This window comes from Megachile rotundata, chromosome 3 (assembly GCF_050947335.1).
Source record: "Megachile rotundata isolate GNS110a chromosome 3, iyMegRotu1, whole genome shotgun sequence".
Lineage (NCBI taxonomy): Eukaryota > Metazoa > Arthropoda > Insecta > Hymenoptera > Megachilidae > Megachile > Megachile rotundata.
In genome coordinates, this window is record NC_134985.1 from 13,336,114 (window position 1) to 13,354,434 (window position 18,321).

The 18,321-nt window shown below is 29.3% G+C and overlaps 4 protein-coding genes across 12 annotated transcripts; 2 read left to right on the plus strand and 2 right to left on the minus strand.

The window, feature by feature from the left end:
* Positions 1–162: 162 nt before the first annotated feature.
* LOC100881571 (mitochondrial carrier homolog 2) lies at positions 163–2,293 on the plus strand. The gene is made up of 7 exons (XM_003701989.3): positions 163–515; positions 595–679; positions 859–1,024; positions 1,112–1,249; positions 1,346–1,532; positions 1,605–1,672; positions 1,767–2,293. The coding sequence occupies exons 1-7, from the start codon at positions 414–416 to the stop codon at positions 1,960–1,962; spliced, it is 942 nt and encodes a 313-aa protein (XP_003702037.1). The 5' UTR covers positions 163–413; the 3' UTR covers positions 1,963–2,293.
* A 3,412-nt stretch (positions 2,294–5,705) lies between these two features.
* RN-tre (Related to the N terminus of tre oncogene) lies at positions 5,706–10,187 on the minus strand. Of its 4 annotated transcripts, none has more exons than XM_012282538.2 (8): positions 9,907–10,187; positions 8,608–8,840; positions 8,211–8,534; positions 7,928–8,115; positions 7,691–7,851; positions 7,293–7,613; positions 7,057–7,198; positions 5,706–6,348 (listed from the first exon to the last, which is right to left on the minus strand). In XM_012282538.2, the coding sequence occupies exons 2-8, from the start codon at positions 8,760–8,762 to the stop codon at positions 5,921–5,923; spliced, it is 1,719 nt and encodes a 572-aa protein (XP_012137928.1). In that variant the 5' UTR covers positions 8,763–8,840; positions 9,907–10,187; the 3' UTR covers positions 5,706–5,920. The 4 variants fall into 4 exon arrangements, with proteins under 4 accessions (XP_012137928.1, XP_012137927.1, XP_003702038.1 ...); XM_012282537.2 differs by lacking the exon at positions 9,907–10,187 and adding an exon at positions 9,370–9,508; XM_003701990.3 differs by lacking the exon at positions 9,907–10,187 and adding an exon at positions 9,236–9,375.
* Positions 9,442–13,817, plus strand: LOC105662141 (uncharacterized). Of its 4 annotated transcripts, XM_076529309.1 has the most exons (4): positions 10,504–11,304; positions 13,116–13,248; positions 13,389–13,482; positions 13,640–13,817. In XM_076529309.1, the coding sequence occupies exon 1, from the start codon at positions 10,706–10,708 to the stop codon at positions 11,015–11,017; it is 312 nt and encodes a 103-aa protein (XP_076385424.1). In that variant the 5' UTR covers positions 10,504–10,705; the 3' UTR covers positions 11,018–11,304; positions 13,116–13,248; positions 13,389–13,482; positions 13,640–13,817. The 4 variants fall into 4 exon arrangements, 3 of the variants coding, with proteins under 3 accessions (XP_076385424.1, XP_076385423.1, XP_076385422.1); XR_013037398.1 differs by lacking the exon at positions 10,504–11,304 and adding an exon at positions 9,442–9,583 and having other exon boundaries at positions 13,116–13,482; XM_076529308.1 differs by having other exon boundaries at positions 13,116–13,543.
* Positions 11,577–18,202, minus strand: Nup154 (nuclear pore complex protein Nup154). 3 transcript variants are annotated; one of them, XM_012282536.2, is made up of 27 exons: positions 18,115–18,202; positions 17,546–17,688; positions 17,336–17,473; positions 17,157–17,253; positions 16,915–17,078; positions 16,694–16,839; positions 16,361–16,626; positions 16,036–16,286; positions 15,700–15,953; positions 15,465–15,638; positions 15,299–15,392; positions 15,013–15,224; positions 14,851–14,948; positions 14,594–14,786; positions 14,419–14,513; positions 14,251–14,347; positions 14,101–14,178; positions 13,843–14,039; positions 13,626–13,773; positions 13,315–13,547; positions 13,099–13,246; positions 12,932–13,024; positions 12,732–12,852; positions 12,548–12,658; positions 12,345–12,462; positions 12,144–12,266; positions 11,577–11,914 (listed from the first exon to the last, which is right to left on the minus strand). In XM_012282536.2, exons 2-27 carry the CDS (start codon positions 17,679–17,681, stop codon positions 11,788–11,790), a joined length of 3,912 nt encoding a protein of 1,303 aa, XP_012137926.1. In that variant the 5' UTR covers positions 17,682–17,688; positions 18,115–18,202; the 3' UTR covers positions 11,577–11,787. The 3 variants fall into 3 exon arrangements, with proteins under 3 accessions (XP_012137926.1, XP_012137924.1, XP_012137925.1); XM_012282534.2 differs by having other exon boundaries at positions 18,099–18,193; XM_012282535.2 differs by lacking the exon at positions 18,115–18,202 and adding an exon at positions 17,770–18,059.
* Between the last annotated feature and the right edge of the window lie 119 nt (positions 18,203–18,321).

Genomic DNA, 18,321 nt, shown 5'->3' on the forward strand with positions numbered 1-18,321 from the left:
CTTCATTCATAAAATTATTATAGAACAGAATATTCGAATAAATTTCATAAACTTAATGTATAAAAAAATGAAATTGTACAGAACATTAATTGGACAGTATTCTGTCTTTGAACATATTCATACAGTGCATTCACTTGTTTTTGATAAATATGATTGAGTTTCGTATCTAGCAAAATTATAAATGTACAATTTATTTCTTTTTACTTACTATCTCGGAATATATTGGTGACATTACCTAGTTTCCAACAGTTTCCGAATGCGAAAGACAGTAGCGAGCATGCGTTTGCTTAATGGGAGAACTATACCATATTCAATGCATTAATTGAAGCTTAACTGGAACCGTTCTTCAAAATCATTAAATAAACAATACTACAGAGTAACTGATACTTAAACAGGATAAATTCTTATTAAATATGATATCCCCGGAAGATGAACCGTTATGGCCCGATATCGCATTTCGTATGTTAACAAATACTGTTTCGCATCCAATTGAATATGCTAAAGTTTTAATACAGGTAAATACATACAGTAGATATACCATTTAAAAAAGACAGGATTATCGTAAGTCAATAATTTTTATTTGTAATATAATAGATAGGATATGAACCCATTCCACCACGACCAACAACTACTTTATTTGGACAACCGGCTTTAGCTTTACCTAATATTTTTCAATACGGTAAACACATTTTTAATAATAATATGTCTTCATTTTTCTTTGATGGGTACAGTACTTTGTAACACTTTGCTTTGCCCTTACCATTACAGATTATAAAACATGTTGAAATTATTTTGTCATGGAAGCACAATTTATTTGATATTTAATCAATACATTTTTGTCATTTTATTACTTTACAGTTAGGTATATAAAAAGTGTGGATGGATTTACTGGATGTTATTGTGGCCTTATGCCAAAATTATGTGCCTACACTGTAAGTGCTGTAGCTTTTGAAAAAACCTCCAAGCTTATAAAATTTAACGACGAACAAAATACAGATACTTACGATGAATGTCAAAGAGAAGAGTAAATATATGTATATGTGTATATCATAATATCTAAAATTAACAATTCTATAAACATGATAAATTAAAATTTTTTATTTGTTTATAGACATGAACGTAAAAACTGCATATATCAATTCATACGAGATCTAATTAGTAGAACAATTGGAATTATACTTAGTCATCCCCTGGATGTTATTGCATTGAGGATGATGGCACAGTTTGTTGGCGCAGAAAGAAAATACAAGTATAGTTAATTAAACAACATGAAACACATACATTCTGATACTAATTGTAGATGCATTATTTCTATAACTATTTTGTTTCTTTTATTCACTAATAGCGGATTATTTAGATCGTTTGTGGAAGTGTACAAGGAAAATGGAATTATGGGATATTATGCAGGATTAGTGCCCCGTCTTATTGGAAATGCTGCTGCATTGTTACTAGTCAGTTCTTCTACCTATGTTATTGATAAATATGTTATAAGTGACCGTGCATTAAAACCATTCGTAGTTTCCATCATGAGAGTAAGTAAATTATTAAATTATGATACACATAATATAACACCAACAATGAAATAATCACAAATATTTTACCAGTTTGCAGCAACAACAATTACATATCCATTTTTAGTGGTATCACACTGTATGGCAGTTAATAATTGTGGGTAAGTTCATTTAAAATACTAGTGCTACATGGACATAAGATGTACTTTGAAAGAAGCAAAACAGATATTAATTTATCGAATTTTATTTATTAAGGTTAATTGCTGGTCTTCCTCCACAAATGCCAATTTATAACAACTGGTTAGATTGCTGGTCTCATCTTTCTGCCACCAATCAGTTAAAGCGAGGAAACAGTCTTTTATGGCGTTATTACACAGGACCACAAGTGATAATTAATGGAAAACCAATACCTCTTAATAAATATAATTTCCAGTTGCAAAGTACAACATAGTAATAATATTACATTAACTTGTATTTGAAAGATTAACAGTAAAAACACTTCTCTGCTATATATATAAATATATATATATATTTTCTTTTTGTAAAGTTACTATTACAGTATATTGTTGCATTGGAATACTTCACTAAATTTATTGAATGACTTTTTCTTGGGTTTTGTGTACCATTGAAAAATATACTTTACATTGAAACCTAATTGACGCACAAGCATTCAATGAATATAAATATTAATAAACAATTTATCATTTCCAAAACCCACATTTGCTTCTGTATCCAGTAACTGCATTTAAATTATTGTTCAAATAAAATAATTACCTTTAATATTTTTCTTGTACAAAAATTAATATTCACAAGTTGAACAAAAACTGCTCAAAGTCTATTGAAATGCATAATGTAATATTTCGTGTATATACTATGTAAATTGGAAGGAAGCCAGTTTTCTTTTAAACTACATTAATTTTGTGCAAACTAATTATTTTACGAAATTATTTTTTGTAGAATTTATATGAAAATCTGTTATAAATATATATAAATACAATAAATTCATAAATATGAACAAAATTGTTACATGTATTGTTTTAATTATGTATGGAAGTAAACTTAGTAGAGAATTAACATAATATAAATTTACTGTGATAGTATTTTAGTAACTTTTATGCAGATTTGAAAGTTAGTTGTTAAAGAACAGAGTTAAAAATGTATCTCAACATATACATCACTCGTACAAGTACAATTTGCAAATCAATGCTAAATGGAAAAAAGTAAAATTTCTGAAAATAACTAAGCATTTGATTCATCATCTTTATTATTTATTAATTGAATAGTTTTAATCAATTTACAACATGATTTATCAGGCATAAAGAAATTACATGAGTATTGCATTATTAATTACATTGTATCTGTCTAAGTATTCTATGAATAATACACAGAAGCCTATACTATGTTGCGAATTTTTTAATTCTGTAAAAAAAATATCAACTGGAACTGGAACTATAGTTTTAATTATTACATTTGTTTCATCAGTATTACATCTGAATTTCAATTGATATATAGTACGGTATACGAATGTGAATAATGAACAAAACAATCAATTCTTTTTTAACATATACTTTAAAAGTAATTTAAGTAACAAAACCTTATACTGAAAATATTTAAATGTGTTTAATGCTGCTTTACTTATAACTTAATAAACACATGGTAATTTTGCTTTAACAGTACCACAAAATTATATTTTAAACTGGAATAAAATGCTACTTATAAATGTAAGAAACGTGCATTACTAAGCACAATACATCTTACATACTATAATTATAATATCTTGGGCATATATTTTAACTCCCTAAGGTTTCATTTCTTTGTCTTTAGGCATTACCTTTGATGTCAAAATCATTATTCATCTACATGCGAATAAAATTATAATTTATTTTGTTGTTTACATTATACAAACTTATTTTTGTATATTAAAATAATCTGGTTCTAAAATATTTTGAATATTCATGATTTAAAATAAAGTAATGCAGTATCAAAATTTTTATCAAAACGTAACATTTAAATTTATGGAATTTATTTCGTATTACATTTTACATTATTAATACGAAATACACGTAAATATTTGCGGTGTTTTTAAAACAACAAATATTCATTACTTATAATTTCAACAAATCGTGTATAAATATTTGTGTAAACAATTAAAGTGATAATTGAACTGTAAATAATTCTATGAATTGACAAATAACTATGTATTCATTTTAATAAAAGGAATGTACTTATCGAAGGTAAATTTATATAACTTATTTAATTTATTTTAATTCTTTCACAGCTATACAATTCCGTGTTTATCAATACTTTGTGCATAATTTTATTGATCTATTTCATTTCAATTTCTCAAAAGATTTAATGTCATGCAACCATTAGGAAAAGATTATCATAGAACTGTACACTGTTTGGTTAGCCTTCTTTACAATGTGATAAAGGTTCAAACTATTAACATTTAATATTTATTTAGCAAATATTACCTTATACTATTAGATATAACAAGTGATTGCTGTCAGGTTTATATTATCACCATAATAGTTGTAAGTTTCATATTCTATATACATTAAGGAATACTGTATGTCCAGGAATGTTCAACAGAACCAATTAATAATGAAGCACATTTTCATTACAGTTATTTTGACCTAAAATATGTCTTTGTACATTTAAACAATAAATATGCAGCATATTAAAGGACTGTTCAATATTCACATTCCTTGGCAAAGGTTCTGACAAATATCTTGCACGTTTCAGATCTAGGAATTTCTCTCAAATACTATGTAATGAAAGATTCCATCTTTCTTTAAATACTATGTATATACAGCAATATATTTGTTAGTAATTGTTGTAAAAAAATGAAACTTAAAATAAATAAAGTACTAACATTACAAGTGGCAGTATAGCACTTAATACATTAATAGAATGTAATTTTTTAAACGATATGATTATCATCTTACAATAGTCTATCAATTAAAAATTTCCCCAGTTTTATCTATTATTGAAATCATATTAGATTATTTAACCAACTCAGTTTCATTTTAGAAACAAATAATTAACAAATCACCTGAATTACTCTGAATCTCAAAAAAAAAAAATCAATCCAATAATTAAATATATTAACAATTTTAACAATCAGAATTTAATGTATCACTACATATTTTAAATATTTTATTATATAAAACGTAAATTTCTGCAGTAAGATTTTGTAATTAAATGACAGCATTTAATATGTTGCGCTTGAAATTAACTTGAAAAACAATGTACTATGATATTTATCTACTTGTAATTATGAGAAATATAAATTTTTGTTAAGATAAGTTTCTTCTGTTTTTTAGTATTATAAAAAATAACACAAAATTGTTTGATCATTAGATACTCTTAGAGTATGGAACTTTATGTATACTCTTTTATAATGTATACAATAACAATTTTCGAAGAAATATACACAATATTGAAAATATAATCATAACTATTCAAGAAATCCTATGCACCTACAGTAATCAAAATAATTTTTAGTATTATATGTACTATGGAAAATTGACTCATATTTCTATATGCACGTACAATGGCCAATTTTTACTATATCCCAAAATATTTTGTATATCTCGTTCATCAGAAGCAGAGATTTGGAAACATACTTTACAGAAATTATGTATACTTTACTCTTAACGTTTACATTTCTATATATGTATAATGTTATCGTAATTTCTTATACATGTATTAATATACATACAATAATCTGAAATTTTATCATTTTTAAGTAACTACTAAATACTATAATTAGCTTTAGCATATAATTCGTTTTTATTCTGCATAAAGTTCCATCTTCTTATCGTTTGAAATATAACTTCGTATAATAATAACTTGATGTATGACAAGTATTATGCAGCGTTTCAAATCTTTAAAAGTATTTGATAACATATACAAGTTTCATTGTTGAAGATATCGTTGACTGATTGACTAATAATAGATCAAAATTTATGATTCTATATTGTCTGTTTTAAATTATTTATATTGGTTTATGAAGGTAAATTAGGCCATAGTGGACAACTAATGATTTGTGTTCGGTATGAATTAGTACAATTATTCGTGACTAGTACGCATATCAGTATACTGATTTACATTCGAAAAGGAAATGTCACGATACATCATGTGTTGACTGCGATTCTGTGATTATCTATATGAAAAAGAAAATTGTACACGTGTTTTGTTTTAATGTTTACTGTTTATCACTGTTCTTAATATGATAACCATTTTTCTTCGCTATCTCGTCTCTACGTATATTACAATATAGACATAGATAAAACAAAAGATTGAATTCTGTTTACCTAAATCTACTTTTAATACTAATTGTAATGTCATGAATTAATTTCCTTGTATAATTTATATAACTATCGCGGTAAAAATAATTATATTAATTATTTCAAATCTAGTTCGATTTCTGGATTTTCTAAAGAAAATGGTTTCAGATTTTCTACTATCGGTGTTTGATCAGGGTCAACTCTTATGCGGATTCTGTTGGTTTCTAAAGATCGTGGGAGGGTACGCGGAAGATCGTCTTTATACGAACCAGATATAGGTGAAGTGTATGGTACATAAATTCGTACAACATCTGGACTTGGTTGATGAGGTGTCGCTCTGGGTGTGGGCAAGCCACCACTGCCAGAGCTAGCATTAGAAATATTACTTTGAGTATCAAGACTATTATCTAACGCTTGAGACCGTGTCGCCGAACTAAATACAGAAAGATCAGCTGTCGAGGTAACTGATGTATCTGCCAATGACCGACGTGAGCCATTGGGAGAGGCCCCATCATCAAGACTTGGATCAAATGAGAATTTGCTTCCTGCACACATATGTAACTTTTATTATACTACAACAGGATATTAAAACAAACATATTCCAACAGAATAACTTCGCATAGTAAGTGTAATACATCCAAGTTAAAAAAGTCTTTATCTTTAAATGCTTCCTTTACAAGTTATATGTTTTATTTATATGTTAAGAATAATATAGTTGTAACTGTTAATACTAAATGATGCCGGTTAAACCTGACATACTAATGTAATGCAAAAAGAAATATTGTACAACATGCATTAATGTATTGATTTTTTAAACTTATATATAGTCTTATTATTTGTACCGCTACGTATAAAATTTCAATACAGTGCGATATTTCACAGAATAATCACATTCTGCTACTCTTCATTTTCATTTCATTGCATTAAAAAAGAGTTATAAATGAAAATCTTTGATACAATGTAAGTTTGTTCACGATTATGTAGTAGCAATGTTTTCAAAATATATCTTACATAGTATTCTTTTGTAAAGTTCTGTATGTAAAATTGAGCAATATTGTATTTAATACTTTTAACATCGAAACCTTATCTGTGAAAACTATCTTACAATCTAGTATTGTATATAACCATTATATCAATATCTGAATCTCTATTCTGATTTTCCTTTTCATCTTTAATAATGCTTTCTTGTGACAAATGGAGAAGATGAGTATTCGTGTTACCATATACTATACTTTCACTAAATCGTAACTCACCGCCAAGACCACAACTGGTTTGTTCAACTGGTGTTGTACTTTCTCTATCATCGTCAGCGACTACTACCATGTCTCTGCGCTGTGTTATAGACTCACGCATCACATGTTGTGCTTCGCTAAATTCTTCGGTACGCCTACCAACCTATACGTATATAGTTAAATCATAAAATTAATGTATTGTAATTCTTCAACATTTATTATCACACCGTTGACTAATATCAATAGGCACACATTACCTTACTCGCAAATGAAGGTTCTTTGAATGTACCAAATGGAATTCGTGGTAACTCATGTGGCAAGGGAGGGCCTGGGTAATCTAGCTTAGAACGTTTTAATTCTTCCATACTACGTTCCATGGTGCTTATCACTGTGTCATCGTCGAAACAAAAGTCTTTTTCTAACTTAATTTGTAAATAATTACAAAATTCATCTAAACTTTCCATTGGCATAAGAAAACGTTTATGCATTTTCATAACTGTATATGCCATAGCTGGTAAAATACGATCGCCATCTAATAAAAATATATCCCAAATCCGAAGACCAAGACTTACTGGTGTCTATTATAAACAAATAATCGCATATGAATATATATATGTCCTACAATATCTTAATATGTAATAGAATATTCCCTTACCCTCTCTTGAAAAACAACAAAAAACCACTTTAATGCATAAAGAATAGAATCGCAACCACATTTATCAAGTTTTCGTTTTAATTTTGGCAAAAATTTATTCATAATTTTATCGTGATGTTCTATAAAACGATTTAATTTTGGAAATCCATCAACATAAAATCCTAAAAAAAATATGAACATTTATTTAGAAGCAATTTAAAACATTTTTAATGATATAATTATAAAACCAATTCAGACCATGCATGGTATACTTCTTGTCTGCAAGTAATACAGAAAGACCCCAAAATGCATCTTCTTCATCCATGTATAATAAAAGTAATCCAGCTAACACGGACATTCCTTGACAATAACCAACTTCCATATTGTACATACTATAGGCAGCCAAGACGTAAAACATAGATCGTTGTTTTATGCTATATCTTTCTCTATTAACAGAAATTTACTTTAATTACGTAGAAAAATATATAAACACTGGAATATCTAATACTTTTACAGTTATACATAATTGCATTTTACGTACCTATAATTGATATGATCTCTATATTGTCTAGCCACATCAGCATCAATTTGTCTTATTTCAGTGGACCATTGTCGCGCAAGTTGTAACATCTCTTCATATTTACCTGCTTGCTCTTTTTTCAAATTTTTAATACCTAGCAACAATGCCCAAACTTGCCCACGAAATCTATTAGGAATACCTTTATATACTCTGCGCCTTAACTTTTCTTTAGTTGAGGGACTATCCCATTGCTTTGTCATTTTTTCCCATTTTTTCAATCTTTCCATTTCCACTCGATGAGTTTTAATTTCATTTGGGTCTGGCTTTTGTGGTAAACGTTTATCACTAAAAAATTAAAAAATTTATATACCAAAAAAAATAATGGAACATCTGTTATGATTATTGTAAAAGTAATTACTGTATGAATCCATATCTGTCGGTGGTATGATAAACTTCAAAGGTTGGATCTTCCCAAGGATCAATTTCTGCTCCATTTTCTCTTCCACGGTCGTAGCAGCTAAATATTCTATCTCGCTCTGCAGCAGACCGTTTCAATAATTCTTCCTCATTCATCCCCCGTGAGAATTCGCAACCAGACTCTTACAAACATGCCGTCTTATTAAGAAGACTCTATTCAAGTTAGGCTGTAATCTACAATAGAACAAAATATTATTGATAAAATAATAATAAAAGCAATATTTGTATTTTACAAACAATTCTAATAATGTGAACTTATTTCTATATTTTCATGTCAAAATATTATTTTGATAACACATATTATAAAATTGTTATAGATGTATTACTGGTGCAATAACATTAACAGACCATTAACAATTTCAATGTGTTAAGTATCAAGTATTAAATAAACATGTATTATAATCTAAACATATAACTTTTATCTTTTACACACATACATAGATGGGTTGCAATTCTCCTTTGTATATAAATTTTCAATGTTCTAATCTTAATGTACTACATATTGACAAGGAAAAAGGTTATATACATAGGGATTAAATGATACGCCTGACAAAAGACCGTAATCTTACCACAAAGATATTAACTATATATTTATAAATGCTGCATGATTAAGGACTGACTAATTTTCTTCGTTTCATAATACATATAAAATAATTTTTTCAAAATCATTCGTTCAGCAAAACTATCGTTCGTACATACATACCAACACACATAAATTCAAGCCGGATTTGGATGTTTTCAGTCTCTTTTACGAGTAAGTGCTGCCACCAAATTCAGTTACAACAAGTGGCTTTATACGAATTTATGATCTTTTTATATAGAATATTACATATTTCTCCATGTAACCGTAAACTAATTGTCACTTTGCTTTATTCAATGAGTGCTATAATATTATTTGTGATATAATTTTTGAAAAGGTAAGAAATATATAATTATAATTTTCTGTACGTATTTTGTCATCCAAATCTTTTTTCAGAATATCCATTTATAAATTGTGATTCTTTAATGTTCTAATATGTTTGTAATAAATTCATTAGATCTGTTATGATAAATTATGCTTTTCCATTTACGAGACATATGCGGTTAATGTTCAGCTCAAACACGTGTTTAATACGCATCTTACGAAGATCCACCTTTAAAGGTTTAGTCAGTACTTAGTACAATGACATATTCTTATTTTTTATTAAATTTCACTCATTGAAAACTGCTTTACAACTCTACAATTATCTTATAATTCTACCAAGTCAGAATGAAGATTGTAGCTGGGAGTTTCATGACATAAGAATAGTTTCAACGTTTCTTTCGCAGAAGTCTACGAATGTCCAACAAAAAACTGCAATTCTTTCTTTTTGCTCTTTTATTTTTGTCACAGGTAGATATTTGTTGTGCTTTTGCGTGTAGTTTGAAATTCAAACAGTGCTATTATTCATTCAACGGGAGGTCACATTTCTCATCCGAAAAGTTTCTGTTTATTTTGCGCAACACTTCATAACCAAATGCAACGCGCAAGCGTATTTATAGGCCGTTCAACGAGAGAACACATTCGACAGTCGACTAGTTTTCGTTGATTCTGCACATGTTATTTCTGATTGGCCGAAGAATGCTTAATAATCAAGAGCAACGTGCACGCGCATTAATGATCATGTAGCACTCCGTCTATATACCCAGTGATCTTTCATTTTCTATACTTCGTACATCATCACATTTTTGTGATTGACTGATATTTTTTCATACTTTTGTCCACCATGCATATGACTGACCGAGTTGTAGGTAGAAACAAGCCTGCTGAAGTTAGCCAAGTTGCGCGAAACATGCATGTTCTCTTGCTAAACGGGTCGTAGGTTTTCTTTATAAAGGGGAAGTGTTGAAGCAGTAGTTTTCCACCACTTGTCTGATTATTGTTTTTTTTTCACGACGGTGGTAGGGATTTCTTTTTTATCTGATTCACTACGCACTTCGCGTGCTTCAGTCTTCGAAGTTTAGTATTTTGTTCGCGCCAGTGGTATTTCTGAACTTACTTTTAAATTATATAAAGTATAATGGCTCCTAATATTAGCATTGTTAAACGAGCGCGAATCACCGCATTTTGGGATGCAGGACTTAGCGTAGAAGAAATTAGTTACCGAATTCCTTGCAGTGAAAAAACGGTACGGCATTGGGTTAGGATGTGGCAGGAAGGTGGCGAAACTGCATTAGAAGATCATCGAAAATTAAAAAAACATTTGAGAAAATCTACAGAACCAAAGGACGTAACAGAAGTACTCATCCAAGAAATGGACGTAGATCCGTTACTTCCAACGTCGAGTATTGTCGATCAAACGGATAGGGAAGACGAAAACAGCTCTGGTTGAGTATACACGAAGGATCTTTGGAAAGAAGTTCGAAGCAAACCAGAAATGTTTCGCCACCTTGTGCAGTTTCACCCCTAATCCAGTGAGGCAGGTGATCGATCGGCAAGGAGATTGTTTAAAATACTGGAGTCCGAAGATTATTATAAAACATGGCTCTTTTCAGAGCCACCACGTAGTACTACGTTGGAACAACACGGGAATACAAATCATTCACCTTTTTCCTAATCAAACTTATCCCTTTCCTATTTCTGTATTCTTGTTTAACGTCTTTTCTTTAAAAGTAATTAGTAAGTAACATTAGTAATAAGTAGAAAAGAATCAATAATTTTATAACATTTAATTACAAATATAAAATTAATGATTATTTATATGGTTTTTATTTTATAATATGTTAATATTTTCTTTGTTTCTGACTTAATTCTGTTCATTACAGTGCATAAAAATTAATGTTTTACAATACAATTTTTTATAATTTATTCCCATAAAAGATCAGCAAAATGAAGGTATAAGGATGTAGTAGAAATATTGAAACTTCATCTTGAATTTCAATTATGACTGATTAGATTTTCTGAAATGATCTTTATTAATTCAAAAAGTTTTAGTTTGCAACACAAAAATTGCCGCTTTCAAATTTATGGAAAGTATTTGAGCAACTGTGACTTTTTTATTTACATTGTATATTACTCAATAACATCCTCTTACAAAATGTTTTCATTCAATGATTTATACAATTTTATAAAATGTTATTTCTTTATAAAAACAATACCTTTTTACATACGATTTAGAACACTTTGAATTGACCTAAGTTTTGTTATTAATTCCTGTCCATGTGGTTTGCTATATAGAGTGGTTAAGCACTTTGAAATGACATCTTGACACTTTGTTATTATTTTCCGTCTGTAAGCAGATTGGTGAATATTAACGAAAATAAAACAATTGTTATGTTATACATAGACTACAGATTGTGATACATTAAAGTCTACACAATATAGATCTGCAGTCTATTGATTACATGATTTATATATATTTTGTAGACTTCAATATATCATTAATGCATAAATATCTGTAGATATATAAATAACATATTTAATCAATATTTATTTGTGGTCTGTTTACAATAACTCACCTGATGAAGTTATTAGTAACATTAGAATGGGATATAAAATAATTAACCAAATTTGCTGTTGATTCTATAAGATGAAATTCATTTCCTTCATTTAACCATGTTCGAGTATCTTTACCGATCATTCTGGAAACAAAAATATGCAAATCATTTTTCAGTTTGATGAAGCAAATTAAAGTAACTTATAGTATAGCTTAAATGTACTTGTAAATATCTAAAAGATCCTCCATTGAAACTCCTAACTGTAGAAACCCAGATATAATTCCAGTATTTAATACATTCAAGTTACATGCTTTAATTTCCAGCTGTTTTATTAAAAAGTCTGAAACATATTATTGCAATTTCATTATTTCATGATATAATGTTACAATTATCTCATGAAACTTGTGTCAAGGTTTTATTATTACCAACTGGGAAACAATGTGGCGATCCAGAGTATTCTTGTCCAAGGGATATAATTTTACTCGTTAAAATAGCCATTTTATCATCTGCATTGGATGCAGTAGATGCTTTCAATTCTGTAAAACAATAGGTTACAATACTTTTTCGATAAATATAATACTGATGAAATGAAGCATACAAAACGAATACCATTGTTTATGATATTAGTCCAAATTTCTTGAATTAACATTGCATCTTGATGGCCGGAACAGTGAATTATAGATAATTTGCATTCCCATAATTGAAGAGGATCCGCATATTTTTCATACAACTATAATTATTACCCCAAGTTAATTGACCAGTGCAATATAAGTGTTTCATAAAATAGTAATACAATGATCTTTACGTACCTTTGTGATATCAAGTAACGAAAATTTTAATGCTTTAAGCGCATCTTCGCTAAGTCTATCATGCAGATGTTGATTGTAAATTGTCTCTAATATCTATGAAATAATGAAATTACGCGTAATATTATTAAAAGTATATCATTTTTGTTATATCATTTATAAATATTTACCTGTTGTTGAATTCTAGCTACTTCAACTTTATCTTCCAATTCACGTAGAAAAATACCAAGGTATGGAGCATAACCAGCTTGGTCACTTCGCATACAAACCACTGCCCGTGTTAAATATTCAACTCTTTGAGACAATGGAATATTTGATCTGTAAGAAGTAAAACGCGGTATTAAATAAAACGTTTCATATTCGGTCATGTTTATGATACTACTTACTCTTTAGTAGCTAAAGAGTCCAAAATTTTAGCTGCTGCAGCATGATTTTTATTTTTTTCATAAAATTGCCAAAGTAAATTTGGTGCATCAAAACGTGTAAGGTACGCTTCTAAAGAAGGCGCTGCGAAAGCAACGAGTTCGCCGTGAAGCCCTCTGTCAATCATCCAGGTATATACTGATGTGTGAAGAATCTCACATGAGGAATGTAATGCGTCATTGATCATTTTATGTAACTAAAATAAAGAATTATTAACAAAATTGAATCGATGACACTTGTTTCTTAATTAAGCGAAGAACCAACTGTATCTTACTATTTCCTTTGCAGGAGTAACAGGTGCAGTCGAAGCATTTTGAGGGGGAGGTCCAGGTCTGCTAGGTATACTTGGAGTCAACGGATTTGAAATGCTTTGATTATAAAGATGATCCAGCAGTGTAATGAATTCTTTATAAATTTCTGTCCTGTATTTAAACACAGTTATATTAATAAATCATCATGATAAGAAGCTTTGCTCAGAATATAACAAATACCTTTTCATATAAGCAAATCGTCCTTCTTGATCTTCAATTGGTTCATTATTCTTGTAATAATGTAATGCAGCATTATTGTGATCTACTCTTTCTGCACAGCAGAGACATAGCTCCAATACACCCGAATAAAACTGACAGGCAACAAATTGTTGACATACTGCACTTAAATTTAGTATAGGGGCAACTTCTTTACAAAGCTGTAAGTAGAACGAATGAAGAATATAATATATAAATATTAAGATAGCTTTATATATTTACCTTTAAGGCAGATTGCAAATAACATTCCTTTTCTTCTGGGTTTGTGCAACTTTTTGCTTTTAAAATGATTTCATTGGCCTATAATTTGCAAAGCTATCAAGATTAAACTGTGTTTTTCTTATAGAAGGTCAATGATTTATAATTCCATACCTTAGAACAAACAGCATCTTCGCTTCTGTATAAATTTGGGCAAACCTCCCGTAATCTTTGACTAATAATGTCAATGGAAGCATTATCTCCAAGATAACTGTGGAGTATTAGAAAAAAATGAATAAAGACATTTTTCGAAATACTCTATTTCATTTTTAGATAATTTACCTATCTATAAGATGAATAATTAACAACGAAGAAATTTCATGGCCAATTAAAATTAAATCCCGGAATGTAGCAGTAGAAAATTGATTGACCTGGTCCTATAAATAAAAATGATTATGTATCAGTTACAAATTTTCTGAGTCTATATAAAAAAAATGGTAGTTTGCATTCTAATAACCTTCGATAAACAGTTTACAATATTATTTAGATTATTTTCACATAAAATTCTCCAAAGTTCTAAAACTTCGCAGGCATGAATAATAAAGATTTTTAATGCAGCTAAGGAATTTCTTTCTTCGACTATTGGTTCTTGATAATGACTACCCATAGTTGTTTCAAAACCGTCGGAGATACTTCTGGTTGTCCCATGCCTGAAAATCAACAGCAGCTTAATGTATGTAATCACTACAGTTAAACGAAGTATGAAATACGTACTGCTTTGTAATATGGGTATTTTTATTGAGAAACGATCTTAATGCTTGAAGGAGACCTAGAATCCAACTAACTTGTCTTGTTGAAATTGTACTAGAGATCTGTAATTATAGAATTCATTCGTATATAACAGTACCAGTGGAAATCGATGATAAGTTATTTTACCTGCGTTTTATTATTTATAACTTCTTGCTTAATACACCGCATATTCCATATGGGTCGAAGTATTCTTCCTACGTATAAATACAAGCCATTGTGCTTAGCTGAAAACTGTTGTAAAGAAATATCTGTATTAAGTCCAAGTGGTGCGTGAGGTCGAAATCCTTGCAGTCTTGAATCATAGTTTGGCACTCTTGGTGTCGAAGTGCGCATATCACCTAGATTGGAGAGTATCATATATATACATATAAACAAAACAAATATAAGATTTAAATCATCAGTTCAATAATACCTGCGTTTATATTATGTAAATCGATGGCAGGTCCAATGTTGGTCGTTGGTTGACTACCGTATAAAAAAAATGCTCTTGTTGCCCACTCTGCCAACTGACAATAACAAAATAGTGATTATGATTTAGTTTCTTTACTAAATGAACTTTATATAACCCTGATTAATACCTCGGCATTTTGAGAACTTTCAAGCGTCGCTAAAATAAGACATGTTGCACATGCTTGTTCTAATGTTTGTGACTGAAAATATGCCCGAACCGCTTCAGTATCGGGCCCACGTTGTTCTAGTAGGAGCTGCTTCAATATATCCATTGGACGAACTTGTACAAAAATTATAGCGCCCTGTAAAACAACTAGTGAATGAATATGTCCAATAAAAAAAAATTCTTACTCAAATTTGTACCTGGGATGTCAGAAATATAAATTTTCGAGGAGCTTCCATGTGCTGTCTTACAATAAGAGGAGGTTCCCCTTGAGAAGTACTTTGTTTTTCAATACGTATAGCTGGTTCTACAAGAATTTCTGCCATGGCCCATACTGGACTATCAAGTAATAAAGGACTCTGAGTTTCAGCTAAATAAGTTGTAAATGGGTAAGCATCATTACTTAGACATAAAGCAGTTTCTGTATCTCCACCACAAACAAGGATTAAAGTTCCTATAATAAATAAACTGCATTACACAAGAACTCTGACATTTACTATTTAGTAAAGTAATTCAGTGTTACACACAAGACATACCTTTTCTGTAATGTGCCATTTGTACCTTTCTTGGCCTCATTACTGTAGCATTAGCAGCATAGCCTGGTGGTAGTCTAACATGTATTAACTGAAGACCTTGTGGTCTAGTTGTTGGATTAGTAACTGAAGTACAACTGAAGTAGAAACGCGTTCCAGTAGCTGCAACTACAACTAAGTTTAAATGTACTGACTCTGATTCTGTAATAGCAGATATGCTCACCAATGGTCGAAAATTATTACTATCCAAAGTTCTGAAAGAAGCAATAAAACTTTTAATTAATTAGTAATGTTGTTACTTAAAATTATTTAGTACTTATAAACATACTTAACAACGTGAACAGCATTTTGTACTAAAGAGGCTTGTGATAAAGATGCAATTTTGGATGCACCTTCATTATCAATATCCCAAACTGCAATTGTTCCCTTATCACCAAGAGTGTACAGAATATTACGGGTATCATCAACCGAAATTTGTATTATTGCTTCTTCTTCTGACAAAGCAATAGTAACAAATGATGGGACTAAAAATGATAATGGACCTTCGGAATGATTTATTTTTTTACAACGTTTTCCAAACCAACTACTTTCTGCCTATACAACCAAAACATAATACTTGATTATTATATTATTAAACTTATGAATGTTTAACTAATTTTACCTGGTAGTATATTTCGTAAAGAGAACCATTTCTACCACCTAGAAAAATTCTTCCACTATTAGTATTTGCTATTGTTGTAATACCAATACCATCTGTAGTGACTGTAAAAATTGGTTCAGGAACCAGTTGCATTTCAGGGGGAGCACCTAAATCAAGAATTAAGAAAATAAACAAAATGTTTAGACAAGTTTATTTGTAAAGTAATTTAAAAATCTTAATACCTTCAGTTGTTTCTGTTAACATAACTCCAAGAATAGTTATCTCCACTGTGGTTGTAAGAATCAATAAGTATTTTACATAAGATTGAAACACCCCAGATTTGGGTTTCACTAAACCTACACTTATAATAGTTTCATTTAATCCATCAAAATATGCAACATCAGACCTGAAAATGTATTAGCATTATAAATATTATTTGACATTTATAAGAATATATTTTACAAAATTTGAAATAAATATTTACTCATTCTCATATGACCAAACATATATATCGCTATCAATTGTAAGCCATGCTTTTGATATTTCTGTGAAAAGACCCATCATACAATGACATTGCATGTCTAAATAAATAATAAGGAATTATATTTCATATATCAAAACATACATGTTACATGTTATAATGTTTAATATTAAAAAGGATACGATGAAAATGTTCCATTATTTCAGATGGTAAAGAAATTTTACTATGCGCTTTCATTTGATTCATGTTTAAAAAACATTTTGACATTCCATTTACATTTGGATAATCATGACTGTCAAGACCACTAACTGTTGGTCCACCTAAAATGATATTTCAATGTTTAATAATTTGAATTGTAATTAAATATTAAATAGAAGAAAGCAATTACATACCTTGAACATTATATCGCATAAGATTAATTAAAGAAGGAAAGTTGCTATCTGCAGTAATATGTGTGTCTACCACTTTTCCTGCCATTTCTAAAGCATCTAAATGTATTTTAAGCGGTTCCATTTCTGTGAGAGTCATTTTTGTGCTACGTAAAAAACAATAAAATTTAAATTACTGATAATTTAATGATGATTCATATAGATCTAATAGATGTTTATACATATACCTATTTAGCTGTTGTAATATCTAAATTTAAATTTGAAAATATAGATGTTCTATCTAACAATTATTATGTAGAATGCAATTTATAAATATTTAAATGAAAATGTATCCCCTATTACTTGTTACACTGTTTTACCATTTTTATTTGTAACAATTAATTGACAATTTTTTAATTTTTGCAATTCCGGTGAAGTACTTTGGTAAAAGGTTAGATTTGTTTATCTACTTAAACATTAAATAATACACAAACTAACACGGTAACAACATACTTTTTGAAAGAATAATTGAATTAAAAAATTTTTAATATGTACAATTTGGTAAAAAAACACTTACTACAATATTTTCTTACTATTTATATATTTTCACTACTACTATTCGTTTCACGAGGTTTGTGCCGCTCGCGCCATACAAATAATTTTAACTTGTCACAATCCGTTGTACATGCGTAGAACTACAACAAATTTGATTGGTTCATTTTTTGAATGAAAGTGAACATAGCTATTTGAATTTAAAAGTGAAATACTGAAAGTATGTTTATAAACTGTTAGTATCAAAA

Excerpts from the sequence above, each read along its gene's own strand:
- LOC100881571 (XM_003701989.3), top strand. The coding sequence starts at position 414 with ATGATATCCCCGGAAGATGAACCGTTATGGCCCGATATCGCATTTCGT. Across the intron at positions 1,025-1,111 it reads GATGAATGTCAAAGAGAAGA|ACATGAACGTAAAAACTGCA; the intron begins GTAAATATATGT and ends ATTTGTTTATAG. Across the intron at positions 1,673-1,766 it reads ATGGCAGTTAATAATTGTGG|GTTAATTGCTGGTCTTCCTC; the intron begins GTAAGTTCATTT and ends TTATTTATTAAG.
- RN-tre (XM_012282538.2), bottom strand. The coding sequence starts at position 8,762 with ATGAATGAGGAAGAATTATTGAAACGGTCTGCTGCAGAGCGAGATAGA. Across the intron at positions 8,535-8,607 it reads GACAGATATGGATTCATACA|TGATAAACGTTTACCACAAA; the intron begins GTAATTACTTTT and ends TTAATTTTTTAG. Across the intron at positions 7,852-7,927 it reads CAAGAAGTATACCATGCATG|GATTTTATGTTGATGGATTT; the intron begins GTCTGAATTGGT and ends TATTTTTTTTAG.
- LOC105662141 (XM_076529308.1), top strand. The coding sequence starts at position 10,706 with ATGGCTCCTAATATTAGCATTGTTAAACGAGCGCGAATCACCGCATTT.
- Nup154 (XM_012282536.2), bottom strand. The coding sequence starts at position 17,681 with ATGACTCTCACAGAAATGGAACCGCTTAAAATACATTTAGATGCTTTA. Across the intron at positions 13,025-13,098 it reads TAGCTAGAATTCAACAACAG|ATATTAGAGACAATTTACAA; the intron begins GTAAATATTTAT and ends ATTATTTCATAG. Across the intron at positions 12,853-12,931 it reads CGTTACTTGATATCACAAAG|TTGTATGAAAAATATGCGGA; the intron begins GTACGTAAAGAT and ends TAATAATTATAG.